This window comes from Strigops habroptila, chromosome 4 (assembly GCF_004027225.2).
Source record: "Strigops habroptila isolate Jane chromosome 4, bStrHab1.2.pri, whole genome shotgun sequence".
NCBI classification, from domain to species: domain Eukaryota; kingdom Metazoa; phylum Chordata; class Aves; order Psittaciformes; family Psittacidae; genus Strigops; species Strigops habroptila.
Window position 1 is genome coordinate 82,379,192 of NC_046358.1, and position 19,846 is coordinate 82,399,037.

Genomic DNA, 19,846 nt, shown 5'->3' on the forward strand with positions numbered 1-19,846 from the left:
AAACAATACAGCTTGGAACTCATCCAGTCCGTGATGATTTCCCCATGGTGTGAAGGGTGAACAGCGCTGGGCCCCCCAGCAAGCCAAGGCAGCAGATGGCAGTGCCATCCATACACCGAGGTGAGTCAGTGCTCAGCGCTCCAACGTCGTGAGTGGCTCCTTACCCATATGAGACAAGTCACGTAGAAAAAGGGTTTATCTCCAGATACTGCAGGTTAATTCATTTTGATATAACAAGCAGGCAACAGTGAGGTATCTTGAGGTTTTATTTCAATCCTACTCCACAGGAAACAATATTCATTAGCGTTATCTTCCATACATTTGTGTTTATTTGACCCAGTACTGTGTTAAATATAAAATACTGATCGAACAAGAATGGACAGTGAAAATGTGAGATGCTAAAAAGATCCCTCAAACTCTCCTCCACAGACATCCTGAATGTTAGGAGTCATTTAGAATTAGTATAAAACAGGAGGGCAATCCCATAACCTGCTCTGCGCTCCCTGCTTTGTGAGGGAAGGATTTAGGAGGCAAGAGAAGAGGGAGGATTTATCAATTACAGAGAAGCCCACTTGGCAAATCTGGGCTCAAGGCAGCGTGGCGATGTCCCCAATGGAGCCCAGCCACCCATTCCCACCTGGGCATCTGCCCTGCCCTGGATTTTCAGCAAGAAGCTGAGATAAAATGGCCTTGGAAAGGTCCTTCTGGCACCTCCCTGTGAGCCCCAGGAGCCCCCAGGATGGATTTAGATCCAGAAGCCCCCAATGGCAAAACAGCTTCAACCCTTGGGATGAAGCCTGCAGGCAAAACACAATGGTGGTCCCTGGGCATCCTCAGCCCCTGACTGCTGTGTGCATTGTCTGTTCCCAGCATGGTTCCCAGTGGGATTTAGTGATGGAAGAGGCGGAGAGCCGCGGTTGTCACCATGCCCCACAGTGACTCTGGGAACCTGGTCCCCCACTTGGTGAAAGTTGAACATGTGTTTGTAAAGCACTCGTTGTCCTCCAGGTGCTCCACAGGGTCCTCACATGAGCCCTGTGAGGTAGGTTGGTGTCTTCTCCCCCACTTTACAGATGGGGAAACTGAGGCACAGAGAAGGGTAAGGACTTGCCAGACAGAAAAATATGGCATCTTCTGTTCTGGGACCTCATATCCTGCTATTTCAACCCCAGACGTGCTCCAGCAACTGCTGGTTACTCACGGCTCATCCTTCTCCACCCTCCATCTGCGACAGATGATGGAGCAAGGGATGAGGCCCTGGGGCCTGGGACATGCAGCAGCAGAGACTGGGCTCACACTGGGTCATTCACCCCCTGTCTCTAAGACCACCCATCACCCCAAGAGATGTCCCCAGCCCAAAGGCTGCTTTGGGGTGACCTGGGCAGAGTGCACCCAGCAGCCCCATGCCAGGCTGGGGTGCCGGGCACAGCACCCAGAGCCCCTTATAGGAACCTTGTGTCTATGGAAGTGAAAACCCACTGGGTTCTTTAGCTGCACTGGTGACCACAGGCACCGGGTCAGGAGGAGATGAGTGTCTGGATGCTTTCTCTTTGGTAGTTTGATGCACAATCCTAGGGCGATGCAGGCTGGGGGGATCCTAAGCTCTGTGGGAGATGGAGCAGAGCCTGGAGCTTGGCTCCTTGGCTACCAGAGAAACAGGAGATGTGGGACAGTGGCCATAAATCTCCTTTACTTGCCTTGTGCCAAGGCTGCTGCAGATACGATTAATCAAGAGACCAAAAGGAGATGATGGGAAATCAATGCCTTCAGGGGCTCCTGGGGAAGATGCAGGCAGTACTGAGAGCAGTGCTGCTCTGCAGGCTCCCAGCAGAGACCCTGGCACACACCAGCCCTTAACAGCTCCAGTAGCTGTGTTTGGGGAGCAGACCAAGCGTGGTTTTCCCATTCCAGCACTATCAATCAGGCTACTCCTGATGGCTGGATGGGTGTTCCATATCTTGTTATCCTACTCTGGAAAGCACTGTGTAGATGTGGTTAGGTGTTTAAAAACTGAGGATCACTAGGACCTCTCCATCACAGCTCACTTCCAAGCACCACTCAGATGGATCTCTTCTCTGCATCTTCATCCCTGGGAATGCCAGAAATCCTCCCAGAAGTGAAATTAATGATGATGAGCAATAGGGTCATCACCAGAATGGAAGCAGAGAAGGCAGGCAGCCTCATGATCCCAATCCAAGGAGGTTCACTTCCCTCCCTCAAGGAGAAAGAAAATCCCTTGATGTGGATGGGCTGACCCCAGCCAGGTGGATGCCAGGATCCGGATCCCCCCCTCTGCTCTCTGCTGAAGGCACAGGTAAGAGCCTGGGAGTTGGGCTGTGCTTTGAATCTGCCACGGCACTGAGATTGGAGAGGAAAACAAAGCACCCCAGGGAGAAAATGTCCTGGTGCGCTCCCAGGGCCCATCTAGGGGGAATGTACTGAGTTGCGTGCCTAATACTGGCTTAGAGAAAGGGTTCTCCAGTGATTGAGGACTCCAGGGTGCCCTGGAAGAGATCCCAGTTTCAATATCATATAAGGCTTTGTTGTCTCTGGACCTTCCCATAGAGAACTTGGGAGGGAGTTGTTAATGCTGGAATGATTTAGGTCCATTTAGGCCCACATGAAGCAGGGGTGCCAATGTGCCCCCTCCCTGGCTGGAGCATCCCAGGGGAAAGGGGCCAGATCTCTCCCCTCATCCTGACTCCTCCAGTCCCTTGGGTGGCCCATACTAAGGGCTCCAGCAGCCAAGCCCAGGGTGTCACTAGCCAGAGGCTTGTGGGGCCAAGGTCTCTGCTCCCATGGGATGCTCAGGGCCAGGCAGGTGAGTGAAGCCCCCCCGAGCCCCTGGCACACGGTCACTCCGCTGTCACCAGCAGCCCCTTGGTCGGTCACTGTGTTACAAAACCTGTGCCTAAAAACCAAACAGTTCCCAAGGTTAAAAAAGGAAAATCTGTTTAAAAACAACCTCCAGACTCTCCTGTCTGTGCAGGAAGGGCACCAGCAGCAGCTGCCCATGGGGCAAGTGGGTGGTTTGGGGTGAGCCCATGGCACAGGCTGTCTCCCCGCTCCTCTCATGCCCCCATGTGCTGGTCTTTAAGGCATCTACCGGGATGTTTCAACCTCCAGTGTGCCGGGCCGGTAGAGGTACCTCCAAATGGCATAGTAGTGGATGCCAGCTCCAATGGCCACGAAGAGGTGCCAGATGGCATGGGCGAAGGGGATGCGGCCATCGCTTTTGAAGAAGACCATGCCCAGGCAGTAGGAGAATCCACCGGCCACCAGCTCCGGGAGACCATCCCTGTTGGGCTGGGAACAAGCAGGGAGATAGGGCTCAGTGGTGGCTATAACATCCCTGCCCTTCTCTCAGCCTTCTGCTGCACCCTCCCCTCCAGCCAGGCAGTGGGGACCCAGTACCCTGGCTTGACTTGGAGGACTTCAATACAATGAAGCCCAGGTAGGAAGTCCAATGGAAACACCGAGATCTGGTGAGGACCCAAAGCACTTGCAAAACCAAGCCAGGCCACGCTGTATTTGGGGATGGCTTTATCCACCACATAACCCTCTGGAAGCAAGCAAGTCCTGCTAGGATTTGCCCCTCGCACTGAGCCCATGTGCTTCCCAGCATTGGCTTACCATGGAGAGGATGACCAAGGCAGGGAAGAAGCCCATGATAATGTAGCACACCAGCTCCACCAGCTTGTACCTGCGGCCAACAGAGAAGCTGCTTGGAGGTAGGTGCAGAGGGAGCGTTGAGTTTTACATTTTTAAGTGCTATAGGAAAAGGGGCGGAGGTGCCACCGCGGCAGGTCCCATGTCCTCATGTGTGAGCCACACCACCGCGGTGGGGCTGGCACCCTGCTCCGGGGGTGCTGGACCCTCACCCTGGCCTCGGAGCTGCCAGCTCAGAGTCAGGAGTTTGGGGCTTCGGGGAGACACCTGGGGCCTTTTGCTTTCCGTTTGGTGCCACCATGTGGAAGAAGCAAGTCATAGCAGCACGTCCCTGCTCCCGCATCCCTGCTCCTGCATCCCTGCCACCAAAGCTCCTAAAACCAGAATGCAAACGGGGAAGGATGTGGTCCAGGGAAGCCCTCCACTGCCAGTTGACCAGGAGGCTGCCCAGGGACCCTGTACCTATCTGTCTGTCTGTCTGTCTCCATCCTTCTTGCTTTCCCCTGCAGCTTCGGGCATTTAGAGGAGCTGGCAGAGCTGGGCTCTGCTGGGGTCCGCACCAGCACGGAGCCAGGTAAAGGCACTCACCGCTCATGGAAGAAGAAAACATAGACAGTCCCGACAGATGCCATGATCCAGATGATCCAGCGCATGTGGGAGGCCCAGGGACCCAACTCCCTCAGGTTCAGCCTGCAAGACCCAAGTGGTGGTGAGGATCTAAGGTAGCACCCCAGTCCTGGCCATGTGCAGCGAGGTGCCAGGGAAATGCTGCCCTTACTCCCATGGCTATCCCATCAAAGGGTCTTCCCAACTTGTATCTTCAACTTAAAGGAGTTGGAATTTATGGGATAGGAAGGATTTGTGGAAAGGGGTAGGGTACAGTCTCGAGCAGAGTCAAAGCCACAGAGGGAAACCCTATGTTTGGAGCTGGGTTGATTTTCTCCCCTCCAGTGGCGCCAAGCGATGGCCCCCACTCACCAGCAACTCACCAGGGAGCGTATGATGCTGCAATGAAGAAGTAGATCACCATCCTGTCGAACATGTGCAAGCAGTGCTCCACAGTCCTGTGGGATGGACAGACAGACAGGTCACAGCCTGCAGCACTGGGGACCTCCGGACCCTCTCCCTCTTCTTCTGAGCCCCCAGCAATCACGGCTGGTACCTGAGATGCCTCTTCTTCCAAGAGATGGTGTGGAAGATGGTGGAGACAATGAAGAGGCTGGACAAGCCAAAGCCATAGATCCATGCTGAGATAGTTTCCCACTGGTCATCGGAAAGGATGTAGAGGATGGAGCTGCCAAGGATGCTGGGCAGGATCCAGAACTGGAATGGAGAAGCAAACCTTTGTTGACTCCCTGCATTTCCATTGAGCAGCTACAGTACAGTGTCTGATTTGCCTTTTAAGTGTTTCTTTTGCTCCTGGTCAAAGCTACCACCCATGAGGGACAGGCTGGCCACCTGCATGGGACCAGCAGGGTTTCTCCCTTCTATTTTGGTGTAGCTACAAAACAGCTTCTCCAGATGATGGTAAGGAGGAGGAGGAAGGCACAAGAAGGATGGCTACCTCTGAGTCATCCCCCAGGACTCAGAGTGGGAGCTGCCATCTCCTGAGGGAAACCCTGATGTGGGGAGTGCTTGTGTAGGCAGCCCCATGGGGTGCCTGTCACCATGCCTGCTGTGAAGAACACTCCATTTTCAGGGAGCTTTGCAAAATACTCCTGCTCCACTAAGCCCACAGCAGACAGCTTCCTTGGGGACACAGGGCCATGGTGGGTGAGAGCAAGGGACATGCACATCAGCTTCCCAGGGCAGGAGGGAGAGCATCCTATTGCCCAGTATCCATCTGCCTCTCCACAGCCCTGAGACCCTCAGCAGTGGCTCCAGGGCTGAACACAGACATTTTCAGGTGTTCCTTGAAGTTCCTCAAAGGATCCCTGGAGAGCTGAGCACCATCCCGCCTCTCCCTGGGACCGGGACAGGGACTCACTGCATGGGTAGCACAGTTCGCTGCGTGCTCATACTCCGTCGGCTGGTACCTGCAGTTGGATGGGACGCGGTGATTCATGAACCTGCAGCGAGAAACAGGGAGAGAAACTCACTCAGAAGATGGGGTTTGGAGGAATCATAAAATCATAGAATAGTTTGGGTTGGAAAGGACCTTAAGATCATCCAGTTCCAAACCCCTGCCATGGGCAGGGACACCTCACGTTAGACCAGGTTGCTCCAAGCCCTGTCCAACCTGGCCTTGAACACTGCCAGGGATGGAGCATTTACCACTTCCTTTGGGCAACCTGTGCCAGCGCCTCACCGCCCTCACAGTAAAGAACTTCTTCCTTATATCCAACCTGAACCTCCCCTGTTTAAGTTTAAACTCATGATCCCTTGTCCTATCACTACAGTCCCTGACGAAGAGTCCCTCTGCAGCATCCTTGAATCCCCGTGTTGCCTTTGGTTTCTGGGTACCACCTGCATCTACCTCCTACCCACACATCCCAGCACAGATTACTGCAGATGAAAACCCAACATGCTACCTTAGAAACCTATAGCTTTATTTCTGTTTCTCTTAGTCTGAGGTATCAGCTTGCTCTTGGTGTTCGGAGGAACATATCGATTTCCCCTGTCAGATCAACACACAGCGATAAAATATAGTGTCTGGCTTGGCTAGTCCATTGCTAGGTAGGTAAGGCTGTATTAAGAGGCAAATTAAATATGCATCTGTGGTAACAGGTCAGAGCAAAGCCTCGCTCAGCATCTTCTTCTGGCAGGGGCCAGAAGCGGAGGCTTTGCAAAAGGGAATAAGAACCAGGCAAATAGGGAGTGATCCTTCCCTGCCTGATCTGGTAATCAGGGGTTTAAAGACTTTGCTGCTGTGGCTCAGGACCTGGACTAATTGCTTTCTGACCCTGTTTGCTCCCAGTTCTGGCACCATCTGTGGTGTGTTTCACAGCTGAGCTGTGCCCAGTGAGGGGGCTCGGGGGCTGGTAGGACCTTGCTGCTGGGCACAGGGTGATGCAGGGCACTGGGAAAGGCAGTAAAGGTCTCCTCTTTGCATTCCTGAGCCACCCACATCCATGCAGACTCCTCTGACATCTCCCTGGTCAGCCCCACTGCCTGAGCCGCTCGCGGCTGTCCATTGAAAGTGAGCCAGGATGGATTAAATAGCTCAAATGACAAGGATTTTAGACAAGGGGGAGTGTGGCCACAACAGACTCAGGCGAGGAACCCTGTTCCCAGCCCCTGCCCTGCCTGCTGACATGGGAAGATACACGTCATCACCAAAATATGAATTAAGAGGAGAAAACAGAGGGGCTAAGCTCTCACCACTATGCAATGGAGGACCCACACTGGGTAAATCAGGGCTTAGCAGGACTGGGCATCCTTGTGGATGTGCTTGTGCCCAGAGTGCTGCCACCTCCATCCAGGGAACACCAGGGATGCCCTCCCCATCCTGACACTCCAGCCATGAGGAATGGCCAGGCTCCCTGTGCTGGAGCCATGTCCCCTGGCAGGAGGACGTTGCTGTCCCTAGCGTTGCCAGGAGACTGTCCCCAGCTCCCCTTTGCTTTCTGCTTCCCTTTCTTTTCCCTTCTCATAATAAGGCGGCGGGCAGGGGAAGGCCAGACATCCCGCGTGACATCGGTTGCTGAGGAAACGCCTTCGAGGCCTTTTCCTTGGATTTATTTGTTTTAACAAAGCCCTGCACCGTCTCCACTCTGTTCTGAGCTGTTCTGAGCAGTAACAGGGAGCAGAGGCAGGGCTGGTTCCCACAGCCCCTTCCCACAGGGCTAAGGGACACCCAGACCCTTTGGAAAGGGATCCCTGGGGTGCAGATATCCTCCCTAGCTCTGGTACAGGGATGGAGAGGCCAGGAAGGGCCACCCCAGCCATCCCCTTGGGATGAAGTCAAACAGCATGTGTGTCCCTGAAGCCCAAAGCTGTGCTAGTGCAGCACTCTGCAAACATCTGCTTTTCCCAGAGGGAGAACTAGCCTTGAGGAGGAACCTCTTTTTGACCTGCTCTTGTTTCCCTGCCCTGCTTTCTAATAAGCATCATCCTGTGAAAGATGGGAAACAGAGCATCACGGATGTGGGACCCGGCTGCAAAGCGCTGGGCCACCCGGCTACAGCAGGTCCTCCTAGAGCAGCCAGCATTGTATTCCGGGGCGAGTTGGGCACGCTTTCATGGTCTTCTGTGCTCAGAGCAGAGCTGTGCAAACAAGCATGAGAGCAGCCAATGTTTGCACATCTGGCAGGGCATTTCCTCACCTTCTCCTCTCCTGGGACTTCATCTATCTCCCAGACCATCCCGGGATGCCAAGCATCCATCCAGCTTGCGCCATCCCTGTGCACACTGGCAGGGGATGCGGGCAGGGCATGGGGAGCCCTGCAGCATTCCCAGCCTGCAGAAAGCAGCTGTACTGGTGTGCCAAACCAGCCTCAACCTGAGCTCCAGCCTGGAAAGACAGACAGACAGACACACTTGGAGAGGGCACCTGCAACTCTCATTAGAGCTGATGAAAGCCCAGAGAGGCTGGAGGCTGCTGTGTGTTTCCCAGCCCCAGCTCTGTGCAACTGGGGTCAGGAGAAGGGGAATTGCTGCAGCCAGGCAGAGCTCGGCGGCTTTTCAATACAGTAAGCAGAAGAGAAACACCTCTTCAAACTTAGCTCTGATCCCTGCAGCAAGTCTCCTGCCTGGCTGGCTCAATCCACAATCATTGCATGCTCTATGTCGTTGCAACTGTAGGGTTGGGGATACCTTGGCTGTATCACTTGGGTGGGAGGAGATGAGGGACATATGTTCCCAACAGCATCGAGCCTACACTGGCTGGGCACCCAGCAAAGCCGCAGTGTGAGACCTCACTTGGAATACTGTGTGCAGGTCTGGTGTCCTCAACATAAAAAGGACATGGAGCTGTTGGAGCAAGCCCAGAGGAGGCCATGAGGATGATGAGGGGGCTGGAGCACCTCCTGTATGAAGGCAGGCTGAGAGAGTTGGGGCTGTTCAGCCTGGAGAAGAGAAGCTGCGTGGAGACCTCAGAGCAGCTTCCAGTGTCTGAAGGAGGCTACAAGGATGCTGGGGAGGCACTCTCCATCAGGGACCGTAGTGATAGGACAAGGGGTAATAGGTTCAAACTTAAATGGGGGAAGTTCAGGTTAGACATAAGGAAGAAGTTCTTTACTGTGAGGGTGGTGAGGTGCTGGTGCAGGGTGCCCAGAGAAATGGTAAATGCTCCATCCCTGGCAGTGTTCAAGGCCAGGTTGGACAGAGTCTTAGGTGACATGGCTTATATGAGGTGTCCCTGCCCATGGCAGGGGGGTTGGAACTGGTTGATCTTCAGATCCTTTCCAACCCAAACCATTCTGTGATTCTGATTCTATGATGTGGCTCGCTCGACACTGCGGGTCTGGGAGCTGCAGGCAGGTGATTACACCTTGCCTGGATGCTTCAATGCATTTTAGTAGATGCTTTAGGATTGCAAAGTCCAAAAGACGCAGAAGTTTAACACCTCTTGCACAGCAGGAACAGGAGCATGTTCATTTTCAGGGATGCTGCATGGGAAGGAGAGACCCGAGGGGTTCCCGGGCACCTTTTGCTCCCAGTGCTGCTTCTGGCAGATGCTACACAGACTGGCTATATGAAGATGGGGGGCCTGGTGGGGGTCCAAGCAGGGGTTATTCATGCAGCCCCAGGGTTTTTCCTTGCCCTGCTTGTCCTGCTTCCCCCTGGCCCCTTTCCCAGGGAGGGAGACTGAAAAGGGCTAGTGCAGCAGGCTCCGGCCAGGGGAACAAAGAGCCCCTTGTCCCAGGCAGCCAGGGCAAAGTGCAGAGCCAGCTTCCCAGGCTTGTTCCTTTCTCCTGCTCTTTCTCCCATTCTGGTTTTTTGTGGTTCTGGGAAGGTTTACTAAGGTTTTTAAAGACTTTTATCCAAGAACAAAGTTCTGACCTTGAAAATCGCTCCTGCTTTGCCAGGGTAGGGGAGAAGAGGGTAAAATAGGGATTAAACTATTCCTTAGGAGGGCTCATGTGTGAGCATTTGAGCATCTGAGCTCTCCTGGAGACACCAAGACAACCTGCATCAGCCACTCCAGGGGCATCATGCACTCACACAGGCAGAGCCATGGGACACTTTGAAGGAAAGCTGTCCCCTATATGCACAGGGTGGGAACATCCCTGATGGAGACCCAGGCCAGGATGTGATTCAGGAGAGATGGGGTTTAGCTCTGCCTTCAACACTGACTCTTTGGCTGGCCTCTGCCACATCACTTCATTTCCCTCTCTCTTCTTTTCTCCCTTTCCAAGTGAGGATAGTAATTTTGTCAGCCTTTAGGTGAGCTGGTGAATGGATAACATGAGGAGGGTGCAAAATCATGGGGATACTGATCGGGTATTGGTATATATGCTATATATATAAATATATATATTTAAACATACGATGTGGACGGAGAGGCATGAGCTGGGGTCCCATTGAGCAGCTCATCCCTGCCCTTGGAAAGAGCCAGTCCCACAGTGACACCCCCAACCCTGCTATAAATCAGGCTTTACACATGACATGTGGCTGTGCATGTATGCATTGAGGAGCTGGACTCCCCCTGCACACTGCCATAGCTGCAACACTTGAAGAGCCAACACATCCCTTTCCCAGACCATGAAGCACTAAATGTGCATGTCTTAGGTTGCTCCCAGGTGATGTGAATCTCCCCAAATCAGCTGATATCTACAAGTTTCACCTGCAAATGGCTTATAAAAGGGCTGGGCTTGCTGAGGAGCTGGTTTAATGTCTTTGGAAGTGGGGTGCTGGTTTGTCTTGTGTTTATTTTCCTGTCCCAGGGAGTTGTGTTCCTACTAGGCAGCTGTTGGGGGTTTGACTGCAAAGAGAGGAAATTTCTCCTTCTCTTTGTGGCTGGTGTCACAACTGCTTTTAGGGTAGCAGAAGAGGATTGTATCCTGATGGTGGTATCTTCTCAGAGAGGAAGGATGAAGAAAGCTTTTGCTGGATGCTGACCAGCAATGGTGGTAAGTCCTGCTGGGGCCCTTTGAGTTGTCCCTTGGTAGAGCAAGTGTTCTGATGCCTGAGGTGACATTGGTGGAGCAGATGCATCCCTGTAGGGCAAGCTGGCCCCAGACCCCTCTTCAGTCCATGGTCTGGATTTGCCCTAACGGGCCCAGAGGCTGCACACCCAATGCTTGGTCCTCAGACTTGTGCTTATATGTGAGCTGCTGCAGTGGCATCTCTGTAAGCTGGCTCTTGGCATGTGCTCTGCTTCCGACCTGTAATCTCGTAATGCTGCAGCTGCAGCCCCTGTTAGGAGGCTTCATCCCCTTGAGCTCCTCTGTGGCTTGTAATTAGCTCAATCCTGGGGAGCCGTGTGTGATGACACAGCGCAGGGCCCTCAGTGCTGCTTGTGTATGGGATGTAATCCAGGATGCAGAAGACAGAGCAGGACCACGGGGATATAGTCAGGGCCTTGTCAAGTCCAGGCCATTGATTCTGCCACTTGATAACATGGGAAAGGCTTCAGCTCCCAGTGCAGAGCTCTCAGACCCTGCAGTACCACAAAGCTGCCTTATCCAGCCCAGGAGCACTTGAGAAATCCTGATTTTTTCCTTCCTACTCATTGACACGGGAATGTTTGCCACTGGGAAGCAGAAATGCAAAGGCTCAGGCTGATGCTGCCCAGCATTGCCATCTGCAGAGCCACCCACATGGACATGTGCGGCACCCCATTAAGAGCCAAAACCTCTGTTTCCATCCCTGCTCCTCAGTGCTTACATGCTCCTACGCAAACATATGGTGCTCCTGTTTTGGAAAGCTGAGTTGTGTGCTGTAAGCTTGCAGGTCAGCTCCCTGGTGAGGGGAGAAGGGGCAGATGGAGAAAACCTGCTTCATGGGCTATTCCTTTGACTCCAGCTCATCATATAAGAGGCAGGAGGGCTGATGAAGCAAAACAGTGCAGTGTTTTCTTTTGTGCTGCTTCTTGGCATAGTGCAAAGAGCTGGCAGCTTGGGTAGGGAGCAGAAAATGAAAGGCTTTTTATTTAAACCAGCATTTCTCCACCTTTCTTAGGGGTAAATTAGCAGATCACCAATTTCTGGAGTAACCTGCCCAGATAGATGCCCCTACTGTGAGCCTTGCTTCCAGAAACGGGCTGCAGATTGAATCATCATTCATCACCTCTGATTACCCTCATCCCAGTTTTGCTTGTTCCCAGAACTCTGACATGTGGTAACACCCTGGGCTGGCTGCGGACCATCCCTTGGCACTGTATAGCTTGCATGCCATGAGAAATGATGAACAAGTCTGCTTGCCAGCTTAAAGATGCTCCCAGACAGGGACCATGTGCTCAGCCCTGTCTGTACTGTATCTGGCTCTGAACTGTGGGCACAGATGTCCCCATGAAGGGATAGGGAATACACTCCTCTGGCACATCCTGCTGCTGATGGACTGGGTATATGAGGGGCTGAGACTGGCAGGAGGGAGTATGCTGCTATTTCCCTGAAGACACTAACGGTATACTGCATTCCTGTTCCTTGCTCGTCATCCTAACAGAAACAAACATGGGAGGCTCCAAACCAGGCTGGATGCAGGTATAGACCATTTCAGCACCCTATATATCTATAAGGGCTTGGTTGGTGGGTGGAAACTCAGCAGGTAATTCCCAGCAGGGTCATAACTGTCTGTATTCCCATCCTCTGTGCAGGGATGTTTATCTTTCTCTCCAGCAGGCTTTCTGCTCTTTATGTAGATGGCATCTCTAGCTATTCCAAGACAAATCATGACCCTGAAGCTGCAGCAGAGCTGTTTATTCACAACAGATGGGATTGGTGTTTCCCAAATTACTTTCTGAGCTGGGACTTCTTGTCTCATTTGGTACTCGTGAGACAACAATAGCTGATTAGTCACAATGACTCTGATGTCCCAGGTGCTTTGTGAATGTTAGGAGGACTGTTTCCAGAACTGAAGATTCTCTATTATTCACTATTTGCTTGTTTGGAAAGTCACCGTGCATGTTACTTGCTGCCTTGCCTGCATTGCCCTGAGCACAGAAGTTAGTTGAACAAACCCTGAGCTGGCTCTGCCTGCTTAAACCCTGCAACAGCCCAAGGAGGCCCCAATGGCAGAGGATTTGGTTTGAGGTCTGGAGCCTCCGCTGCCTCTGACCCTGCCTGTCACTGTGACTGAAATGACATGGGCAAGTCACAGTTACTCAGGCCCATAAGGTCTCACCATAGCACACCCTGAGAGGGCCAGGCTCTCATTTGGGATTCCTGGATGATGCTCATGTACAAATGATTTCTCTATATTACTCATGCCTCTGGACCACAAAGGCACAGAAGGAGAATAATGAATTTCACCAGCCAAGAAAGTAGACACCAGGGTTTCCATTAGTATTTGCAACAGAGTGCAGGGCTGTTGTCCAATGCTGCAGTACCAGCCTGTGCCCCTCAGTACAGTACTCCTTGCCCCTGACCTGCGCGTTTCTCTCTGCATAAAATCCCTTTTCCCCAGCAGCAAGCCTGGGCTATAAACTGGAACAGGAGCACAGACTTGCATCTGAACTCTCCTGAAGGTCAGCACTGCTCAGCTCGACTAATAGGCATCTGAAGTAAACATCAAGGAATATGATGCTTGTGGTATCATGTTATGAGAAGTTGCCAGTGGATCACACAGAGCTCATCAGACTCTGGATCTTCACTGCGTAAAAGCATTGAGGTTCAATTACATCTGGACAACCCCAAAGGGAGACCTGAGCTCTGGTGTTTGGTCATGTCTCTGCCTTGCTCAGCCCTGTTCTGAGCATCCATCCTCTTGCAGCATCTCCATGGGTACTCAACCAATCTCCTTCTGCAGCTGCAGCCAAGCATCTCCTAAAAGCAATGAACTGAAATAAGTCATGTTCTTTTCCCTTCCTTCCTGTAGGAGTTGTAGCTGTTTTGCATTGCTTTGTCTCACTGTGGAGCAGTGTGGGAAGGGAGGAGGAGGGGAAGGCAAGCCTGGGAGATCCCTGTTTCTTGTATTCAATGACCTGCCATGCTGGGCAGTGGCTTGAATTTCCCATGCATAGTGTTGGCTGCTACCTCATGAAGCTGGCCATAGTAAACGGTGCCAAAGAATCACATCAGGCTGATATCCAACACCAGCTGAAGGAGGGAAAAGACCATGGGGCATGTGTTTCCCAGGCAGCCATGAGGCCTTCCTTCCCCCAAAAGCACAAGGCACAGGGCTTGGCTTGCCCACTGCTGTGCATCTCCAGTGCAGTGATCCCCACCTGAGCTTGTCCTGCTGGCCCTCCAAAAGGAAGAAATGGGGCAATTGGAGGGAATATCCCATCGCAAATGATGCTTTGAGTACTTATTGCCTTCTAAATACCTGGATCCAATAACTGCACCCCAGGCGTCTAAACCACACACAAGATGAATCTTACCGGTGCCACCTCAAGTGGGTATCTGAGTCAGCCTGACCCAACAGAGTAACCAATATTTAATTGGTCGGTGATGCTGGGTATTCTGGGGTCTCCACACCCCTTTTGCAGCAAAGGGATCTGCTCAGCTGGGGGCAGCCCAACAGGTCTTTCTGGCAATGGTGGGATTGGGAATGGTGCTCGCATGGTGAGGAACCCCTGCCTCTTGAGCATCTCTGAGCTGCAGTATCAACACTGAAAGCATTTCCCTTCTCGCTGCTTCATCCCACGCTGGCTGTGGGGGAAGCAAAGCTCTTGGAAAGCATCTCAACATGTGTGGGAGCAGGAGAGGGCTGCTCGAGCTTTCATTTCAAACAGGGACCAGATCTTCCTGATGCAATAGGTGTGTTCAGGCTGTCAGCCTGGCATTGTTTTGATCATGTTTGGGGGCTGAGCACCCCAATGTTTTCTCTCCCTCCTATTTCTCCTGGTTGTTCTCTCCCTCTTTTGCCCAGAGATGCTGGAGGAGGAGTCAGCAAATGTCTCCTTGCTCAGTAATAGCAGGTGCAGAGAGCAAGAAGGAAGGTTTTCCCAGCTGTGTTTCTCCAGACTCAGAGGCTGGGGGGTTGGAACTGGATGATCTTAAGGTCCTTTCCAACCCAAACCATTCTATGATTTGCTTGTGAGCAAGTGTAGAGTTCAGATCTCCATCCCATTGTGCTGGTGAGGTGGTGGCAGTGTCTACATTGCAGACATCAGGCAGGTGAGGACAAGCACAGACCATGCACCTACAGAAGCCCCTTCTTGCCCTCAGCTCCTGCTTCTGTACTAAGAAATTAATGTGGATTTTCCTGGCTGCTCCTCCTTGTGTTACGCTGCACAGGGTGAGACAAGCAAACGCAATAAGATGTAGAGCCTTTTACATTAACAAATCCAATCGTGAACTGCTATCAGTTTATTAGGATGATTCAGTGCCCTGCACAGCCTGCAGCTCCAGAGCTGCTGAAGCCGGCCAGATACAGCAGCATCCCACTTAATCATGTTTCCTTTCGATTACGGCTTTGGATGGCCAAACTATGGGAAGCATTTTGTGTCCCTGCGGGGAGATTTGGGCTGAGCTGTAGCTCCATAGAAGCTACATAGAGGAGGCACTGGTCCATATCTGAGGAAGAAGTGGACCAAAGTGGGGTCAAAGCTGGTGGTGAGTGGAGGGAGGGATCAGTTACCGGCTCAGTGAAACCTGGCCAAAGAGTTAAAGTGATGAAGATGCCATATGCACTGATCTGTTGCTCTGGAGGGAAAGCCAGAACCATGTTGGTGATCTGGGAGGAAGTGAAGAGGAGAAGAAAGGGTGGAGGGAGAGTAGGGGAATAACAATCTGGTGGTTGGATAAGCAGGAGGAATCGCATCTGCTTGCACCCTGTCACTGCGTGCTGCTGCTGGCGTCACGGCTGAATTTGGCCTGTCGGCAGGAGATGGATATCATTGCCACTGCACAGGCTGTGAGCGACAGGGGAAGACTTGCAGCAACTGTGCTTTTCAACTCCCTTTCCCCATGGTGGCAGATAATTGAGGAGCCTCCTGGACCCCACAACAGAGCAGATACCGCAGAGCCTCATCTATAACCACAACCTGCTCGAGCAGCATTGCCACGCATACCTATTCCCACCGTGGTGACAGCCCCCTCCTTTTGCTTTCTTCCCTTTGCCCCAGCCACAGTCCTCCATCTCTGAAGCCCAGCTGGGAAGGATTTGGGGACACCCCAGTGCCCTTCTAGCCCTGAGTTTTCTCCTGGCAGTTCACAGAATGCTCTCACATCGATTCCTGCCTTTCATCTCTTTGTTCAAAGCCCGGTGCCTTCGCTGCAGCTTGCACACAACAGGTCTTTCATCAACCACGCTGTGTTTTATTTATTCCTTTTGGCGGGTGTATTGATGTCCAAGTTTCCTTTCTTGGTCCTCACTCAAAATTAGATAAAACTATGTTAAAAATTAAGCTGTTCCAGACTTTTCCCCCACAAGGAAGACTTTCTGCTTTTTTCCTTCTTAAGGCCACAAGCAAGGGTTTCTCCAAGATGCTTCTGGCACCTTGAAGGGAGTGTGCCCCTGTGAGCCCTGTGGCTCCTGCTCAACCCAGTCCCCATATGGTGTGTGTGGAGTGAGGGGGGGAACAGGGATTAGCCAACTGTTATTTTTAAGCACTAGGCTAAGAGGATCTCTGTGGCGATGTAGGAAACTCTGTGTTAGCATCATGTGCTGGTGATTGCCTTGGTGTGTCTTGGGGTGAAAGCCAAGGGGAGCCTGGCTCCTCCTGCTGCCCATCCAGCCTTGGTACCCTGTGGGAGATGGAGGATGCCCTGCAGACTCAATCCTTCCTGTGCCCCACAGCCCCTGCCCTGCATGTGGGCTCTTTAACACCTCATCGCCATTCAACAAGTCATCTTCAGAAAGGACCACAACAAGCTTTGGGCATGCTGATTTTGGTCAAATCAAGCAACAGGTTGGCAGATGGGTTCTGCCTGGGGAGGCTGAGGTAGCAGCCCCTTCTCTGCTGTCTAACTCCTAAAGAGCCTCTGCACCACTGCTATGGGCAAAGGTATGGTTTTCCTCCTCCTCTTGGGGGTACAGCCTTTACCTTGGCTCCATGTGCCCATGGTCCTGTCTTCCACATGCCAGCAGGGAAAAAAGGGTTTGAATTCTCCGTTTTCACAACCAGAAGTGTTGTGCAGACCTGCTGGGTACCTCCTGCATCTCCCCACAGCAAAGGTGGTTAGGAGGCAGATACAGGATCAAAATGGGGTTTGAGCAGGTGCCCACAGCTTCAGACAGCTTTTGGAGGTGCAAACATGGATTGTGCCCATGGGACATGTGGAAGGAGAGGAGCTGGTGGCTCACGGGGTGGGAGAGAGGTCTCCTGCCCTTATCCAGCCCAGGCAAACATCCTTCAGAGATGCTCCTGCCCGGAGCAGGCGAGAAACACCATCACTGCCTCTTTCCAGTCAAGTTTTCCTCTGGTATCTGCCTCTTAACAGGACTGCTGGGACTCTGGTGATGGCAGCAGCTGAGCTGAGTGTTCCCAGGATCAGCACCAGCATGTGGGACCCTTTGCAGCCATGAAAACATCCCCACCACAGTCACAGGGAGCTGGGAGCAAAGCATGTCCTCAGTGCAAACCCGAACACAGCCAGCACCATGCTGAGCCCCATCTGGCCATGCAGCACCCAGAGCTGTGCAATCCAACTCATCCTTGGCCACCTGGTGTGCCGGAGGTCTGTGGGTGACTGATGTCCCCACATTACCCACCAGCTCCCTCCTAAAGGCCACATCTGATCCCGGCAGCAGCTTGCATGGCCAAGTGCCCTCTGACCTGTGCCCAGCAGTCCTCAGGTTTCCCCCTGCACAGGTAACACCATGAGGTTTATCAACACACCTGAGCTTCTCAAACCAGTCCCTGCTGCTGCAGGAAAACCTCACGGGGTATTTCATGGAAGGGGGAGAAGGATCTATCACTGGTGCAGTGCATGGGAGCCCTGTGGTCCAGCCCGAGGGGGGCTTCTTCCTGGGTGCTGCAGGACCCTGGGCAACCCTGGTCCCTCCACGGAGGGTCTGTCCCCAGGCTCCTGGTCCCCCCGCAGTGGGAGAACAACAGTGAAGTTAGACCCAGCGAAAGGCAGCAGGAGCTTCCCAAGGATGCTCAGAATCCCTTAGGAATGCAGAACAGCAGGTACCCTTCTCCCAAAAGAGCAGCCCGCGCCTGCCCTGTGCTTTGGGCACTCAGCGGCTTTTGAAGGTCCTTTTGGACTCCATCTCCGCTGGAACCGAGCTGGGGCTGTCCTGGGGCTCCGCAAGCAGACGGGGGTCGGGGACCGCCGCGCCGACGGCTTTACCTGGCGTAGCGCGTCTTCTGGAAATCCAGGAGCCGGGACACGAACATCGCGGCGGTGCCATGGGGGGTCCCGGCGGCCGGGAAGAGCTGCCCGGGGGGAGACCGAACCAACTCCGCTGTGGGGCGAGGAGGAGAAGGGGCGGCCGGTCTGGTCCAGCCCGGCCCCGGCCCCCTCCCGATCCCCTCGGCTGCTCGGGAGAGCGACTCGGGGAAAACAAAGGCGACCTCCGGGAGGGGGGAGCCAGCCCCGCTGCCGCCCTCAGATGTGCAAAGAGGAGGAGAAGGAGGAGGAAGAAAAAGAGGAGGCGGCAGCCGGGGCGGGGGGGATCCCGTCCAACTCTGCCCGGCCACAGCAACCTGCCCGCTCTCCCTCAGCCACCACGGCAGCTTTAAGCACAGCTAAAAATACTCCCCCCTCTCCCCGCCGCCAACCCCCGGCGGATCAAATAGCAGCAGATTTGAATTGAAAATGTGATTAAAGCATCGCGGAGCCGGGGAGGGGGAAGCGGCGAGTGCGGGCAGGCAGCCCCCCATCCCCTCCATGGCTGAGTCCCCCAGGATGGGTACTGAGACATCGCTGCGTGCCCCAGGGCAGGGCCAGCCTGCCCGGCATCCCCAGGGAGCTGGTTGGGTTGGCTCGGCTTTTATTGATTTGATTTTAATTGTTTTTATGTTTTCTCCATTATTTTCCAGAGGCCCCAGCAGGGTGGGTGGTTCTGTCCCAGCCCCATCGCTGTGGGGTGTCCATGGGTGGGGATACAACTCCCTGCTTAGGAGAAGGGGGACAAAGCAAGGCAAGGGCTGGAGAGCCCAAAATCCTCACCCCATCTCTACGCTAAGCCTTCACTGCTCCATTGTCCCCATCACCCAGGGAGGCTCTCAAGGGAGGTGGCATCTCAACAAACATCTGAGGTTGGGAAGCTCAGAGAGGGGATTCAAAAGGTGATGGGGGCTCATGTGGGCATCATCCATGCCCACCATGTGCCAGAGACTGCAGGTGCCTTCAGGCCAGCAGCTAAGGGACAAGAAAGGTGACATAATGTCAGCAGCAAGTGGAGGAGAGTCCTGCTCCCCCCCAACTCAACCTCTCCTTGCTGTAATGATGAGAGAAAGGTGGAGCAGATGAGGACATCTCAACATGAAGGGTCATGCTCGTATGGCCATCTCCATAGGAAATAAAGCACACCCAAGTCTTTCAAAAGCCAAAACAGACAAAAATTAAGGGATCCCTTAATTCAAGGCATGAGTTAATCCTGACACCCTCTGCAACCCCTTCCAAAAGCAGCTTACACACCCCTCTCTCAGGGAATGCAAAAGGGGTGATGCTCCAGGTGCATATTGCATTGTGGGGTGTCCCAATGCACACAAGAAGCACCCCAGTTCCCCAATGGCAGGACCTGGCAGTGGGGTCAGCCTTCCTGCACTCTTCCCATCATGGATGGAAGACACTGTTGGGGATCAGGCTGGTGACAGCAGGATCCAGGAGGTGCAGCGGGGAACAAAATAAGCTCCATCTTCAGTAAGACCTCCTCAGCGTTATCTGGGACAGCCAAGCCCTGGCTGAGAGCAGCAGGTCCAGGCTGAGATGCAGAGTGAGATCATCTCTGAAAACCTCTCCCACGTCCTGCCACTTAGCTGGGAAGGTATTTGTCAAGTTCCTTCCCCAACCTTCTAGATGATGAGGCTTTGGCAAAGGCTATTTCATGATGCCTGTGCCCTGCTTTACCTTTTCTCTGGGCCTGAATAGGGGAAGGAAAGAAAACAGTGATAAACCGTGTTGAACAAAATAACCCCCACCCATGAAGCCCCCAGCCTGCAGCCAGGGGTGCCGGCAATGGACACCTGAAGTGAACCATCAGTCCTGAAATAGATCTGTCTCAGAGGGCAAAAGGC

At 53.3% G+C, this 19,846-nt stretch overlaps 1 protein-coding gene across 3 annotated transcripts; it reads right to left on the minus strand.

Annotated features, from left to right (window-relative positions):
* Positions 1-248: 248 nt before the first annotated feature.
* Positions 249-18,528, minus strand: MMD2 (monocyte to macrophage differentiation associated 2). Of its 3 annotated transcripts, XM_030483486.1 has the most exons (7): positions 17,955-18,528; positions 5,657-5,738; positions 4,832-4,992; positions 4,659-4,733; positions 4,258-4,359; positions 3,634-3,703; positions 249-3,306 (listed from the first exon to the last, which is right to left on the minus strand). In XM_030483486.1, exons 1-7 carry the CDS (start codon positions 17,999-18,001, stop codon positions 3,103-3,105), a joined length of 741 nt encoding a protein of 246 aa, XP_030339346.1. In that variant the 5' UTR covers positions 18,002-18,528; the 3' UTR covers positions 249-3,102. The 3 variants fall into 3 exon arrangements, with proteins under 3 accessions (XP_030339346.1, XP_030339347.1, XP_030339348.1); XM_030483487.1 differs by lacking the exon at positions 3,634-3,703 and having other exon boundaries at positions 17,955-18,515; XM_030483488.1 differs by lacking the exons at positions 249-3,306; positions 3,634-3,703 and adding an exon at positions 3,714-4,043 and having other exon boundaries at positions 17,955-18,522.
* Positions 18,529-19,846: the final 1,318 nt, after the last annotated feature.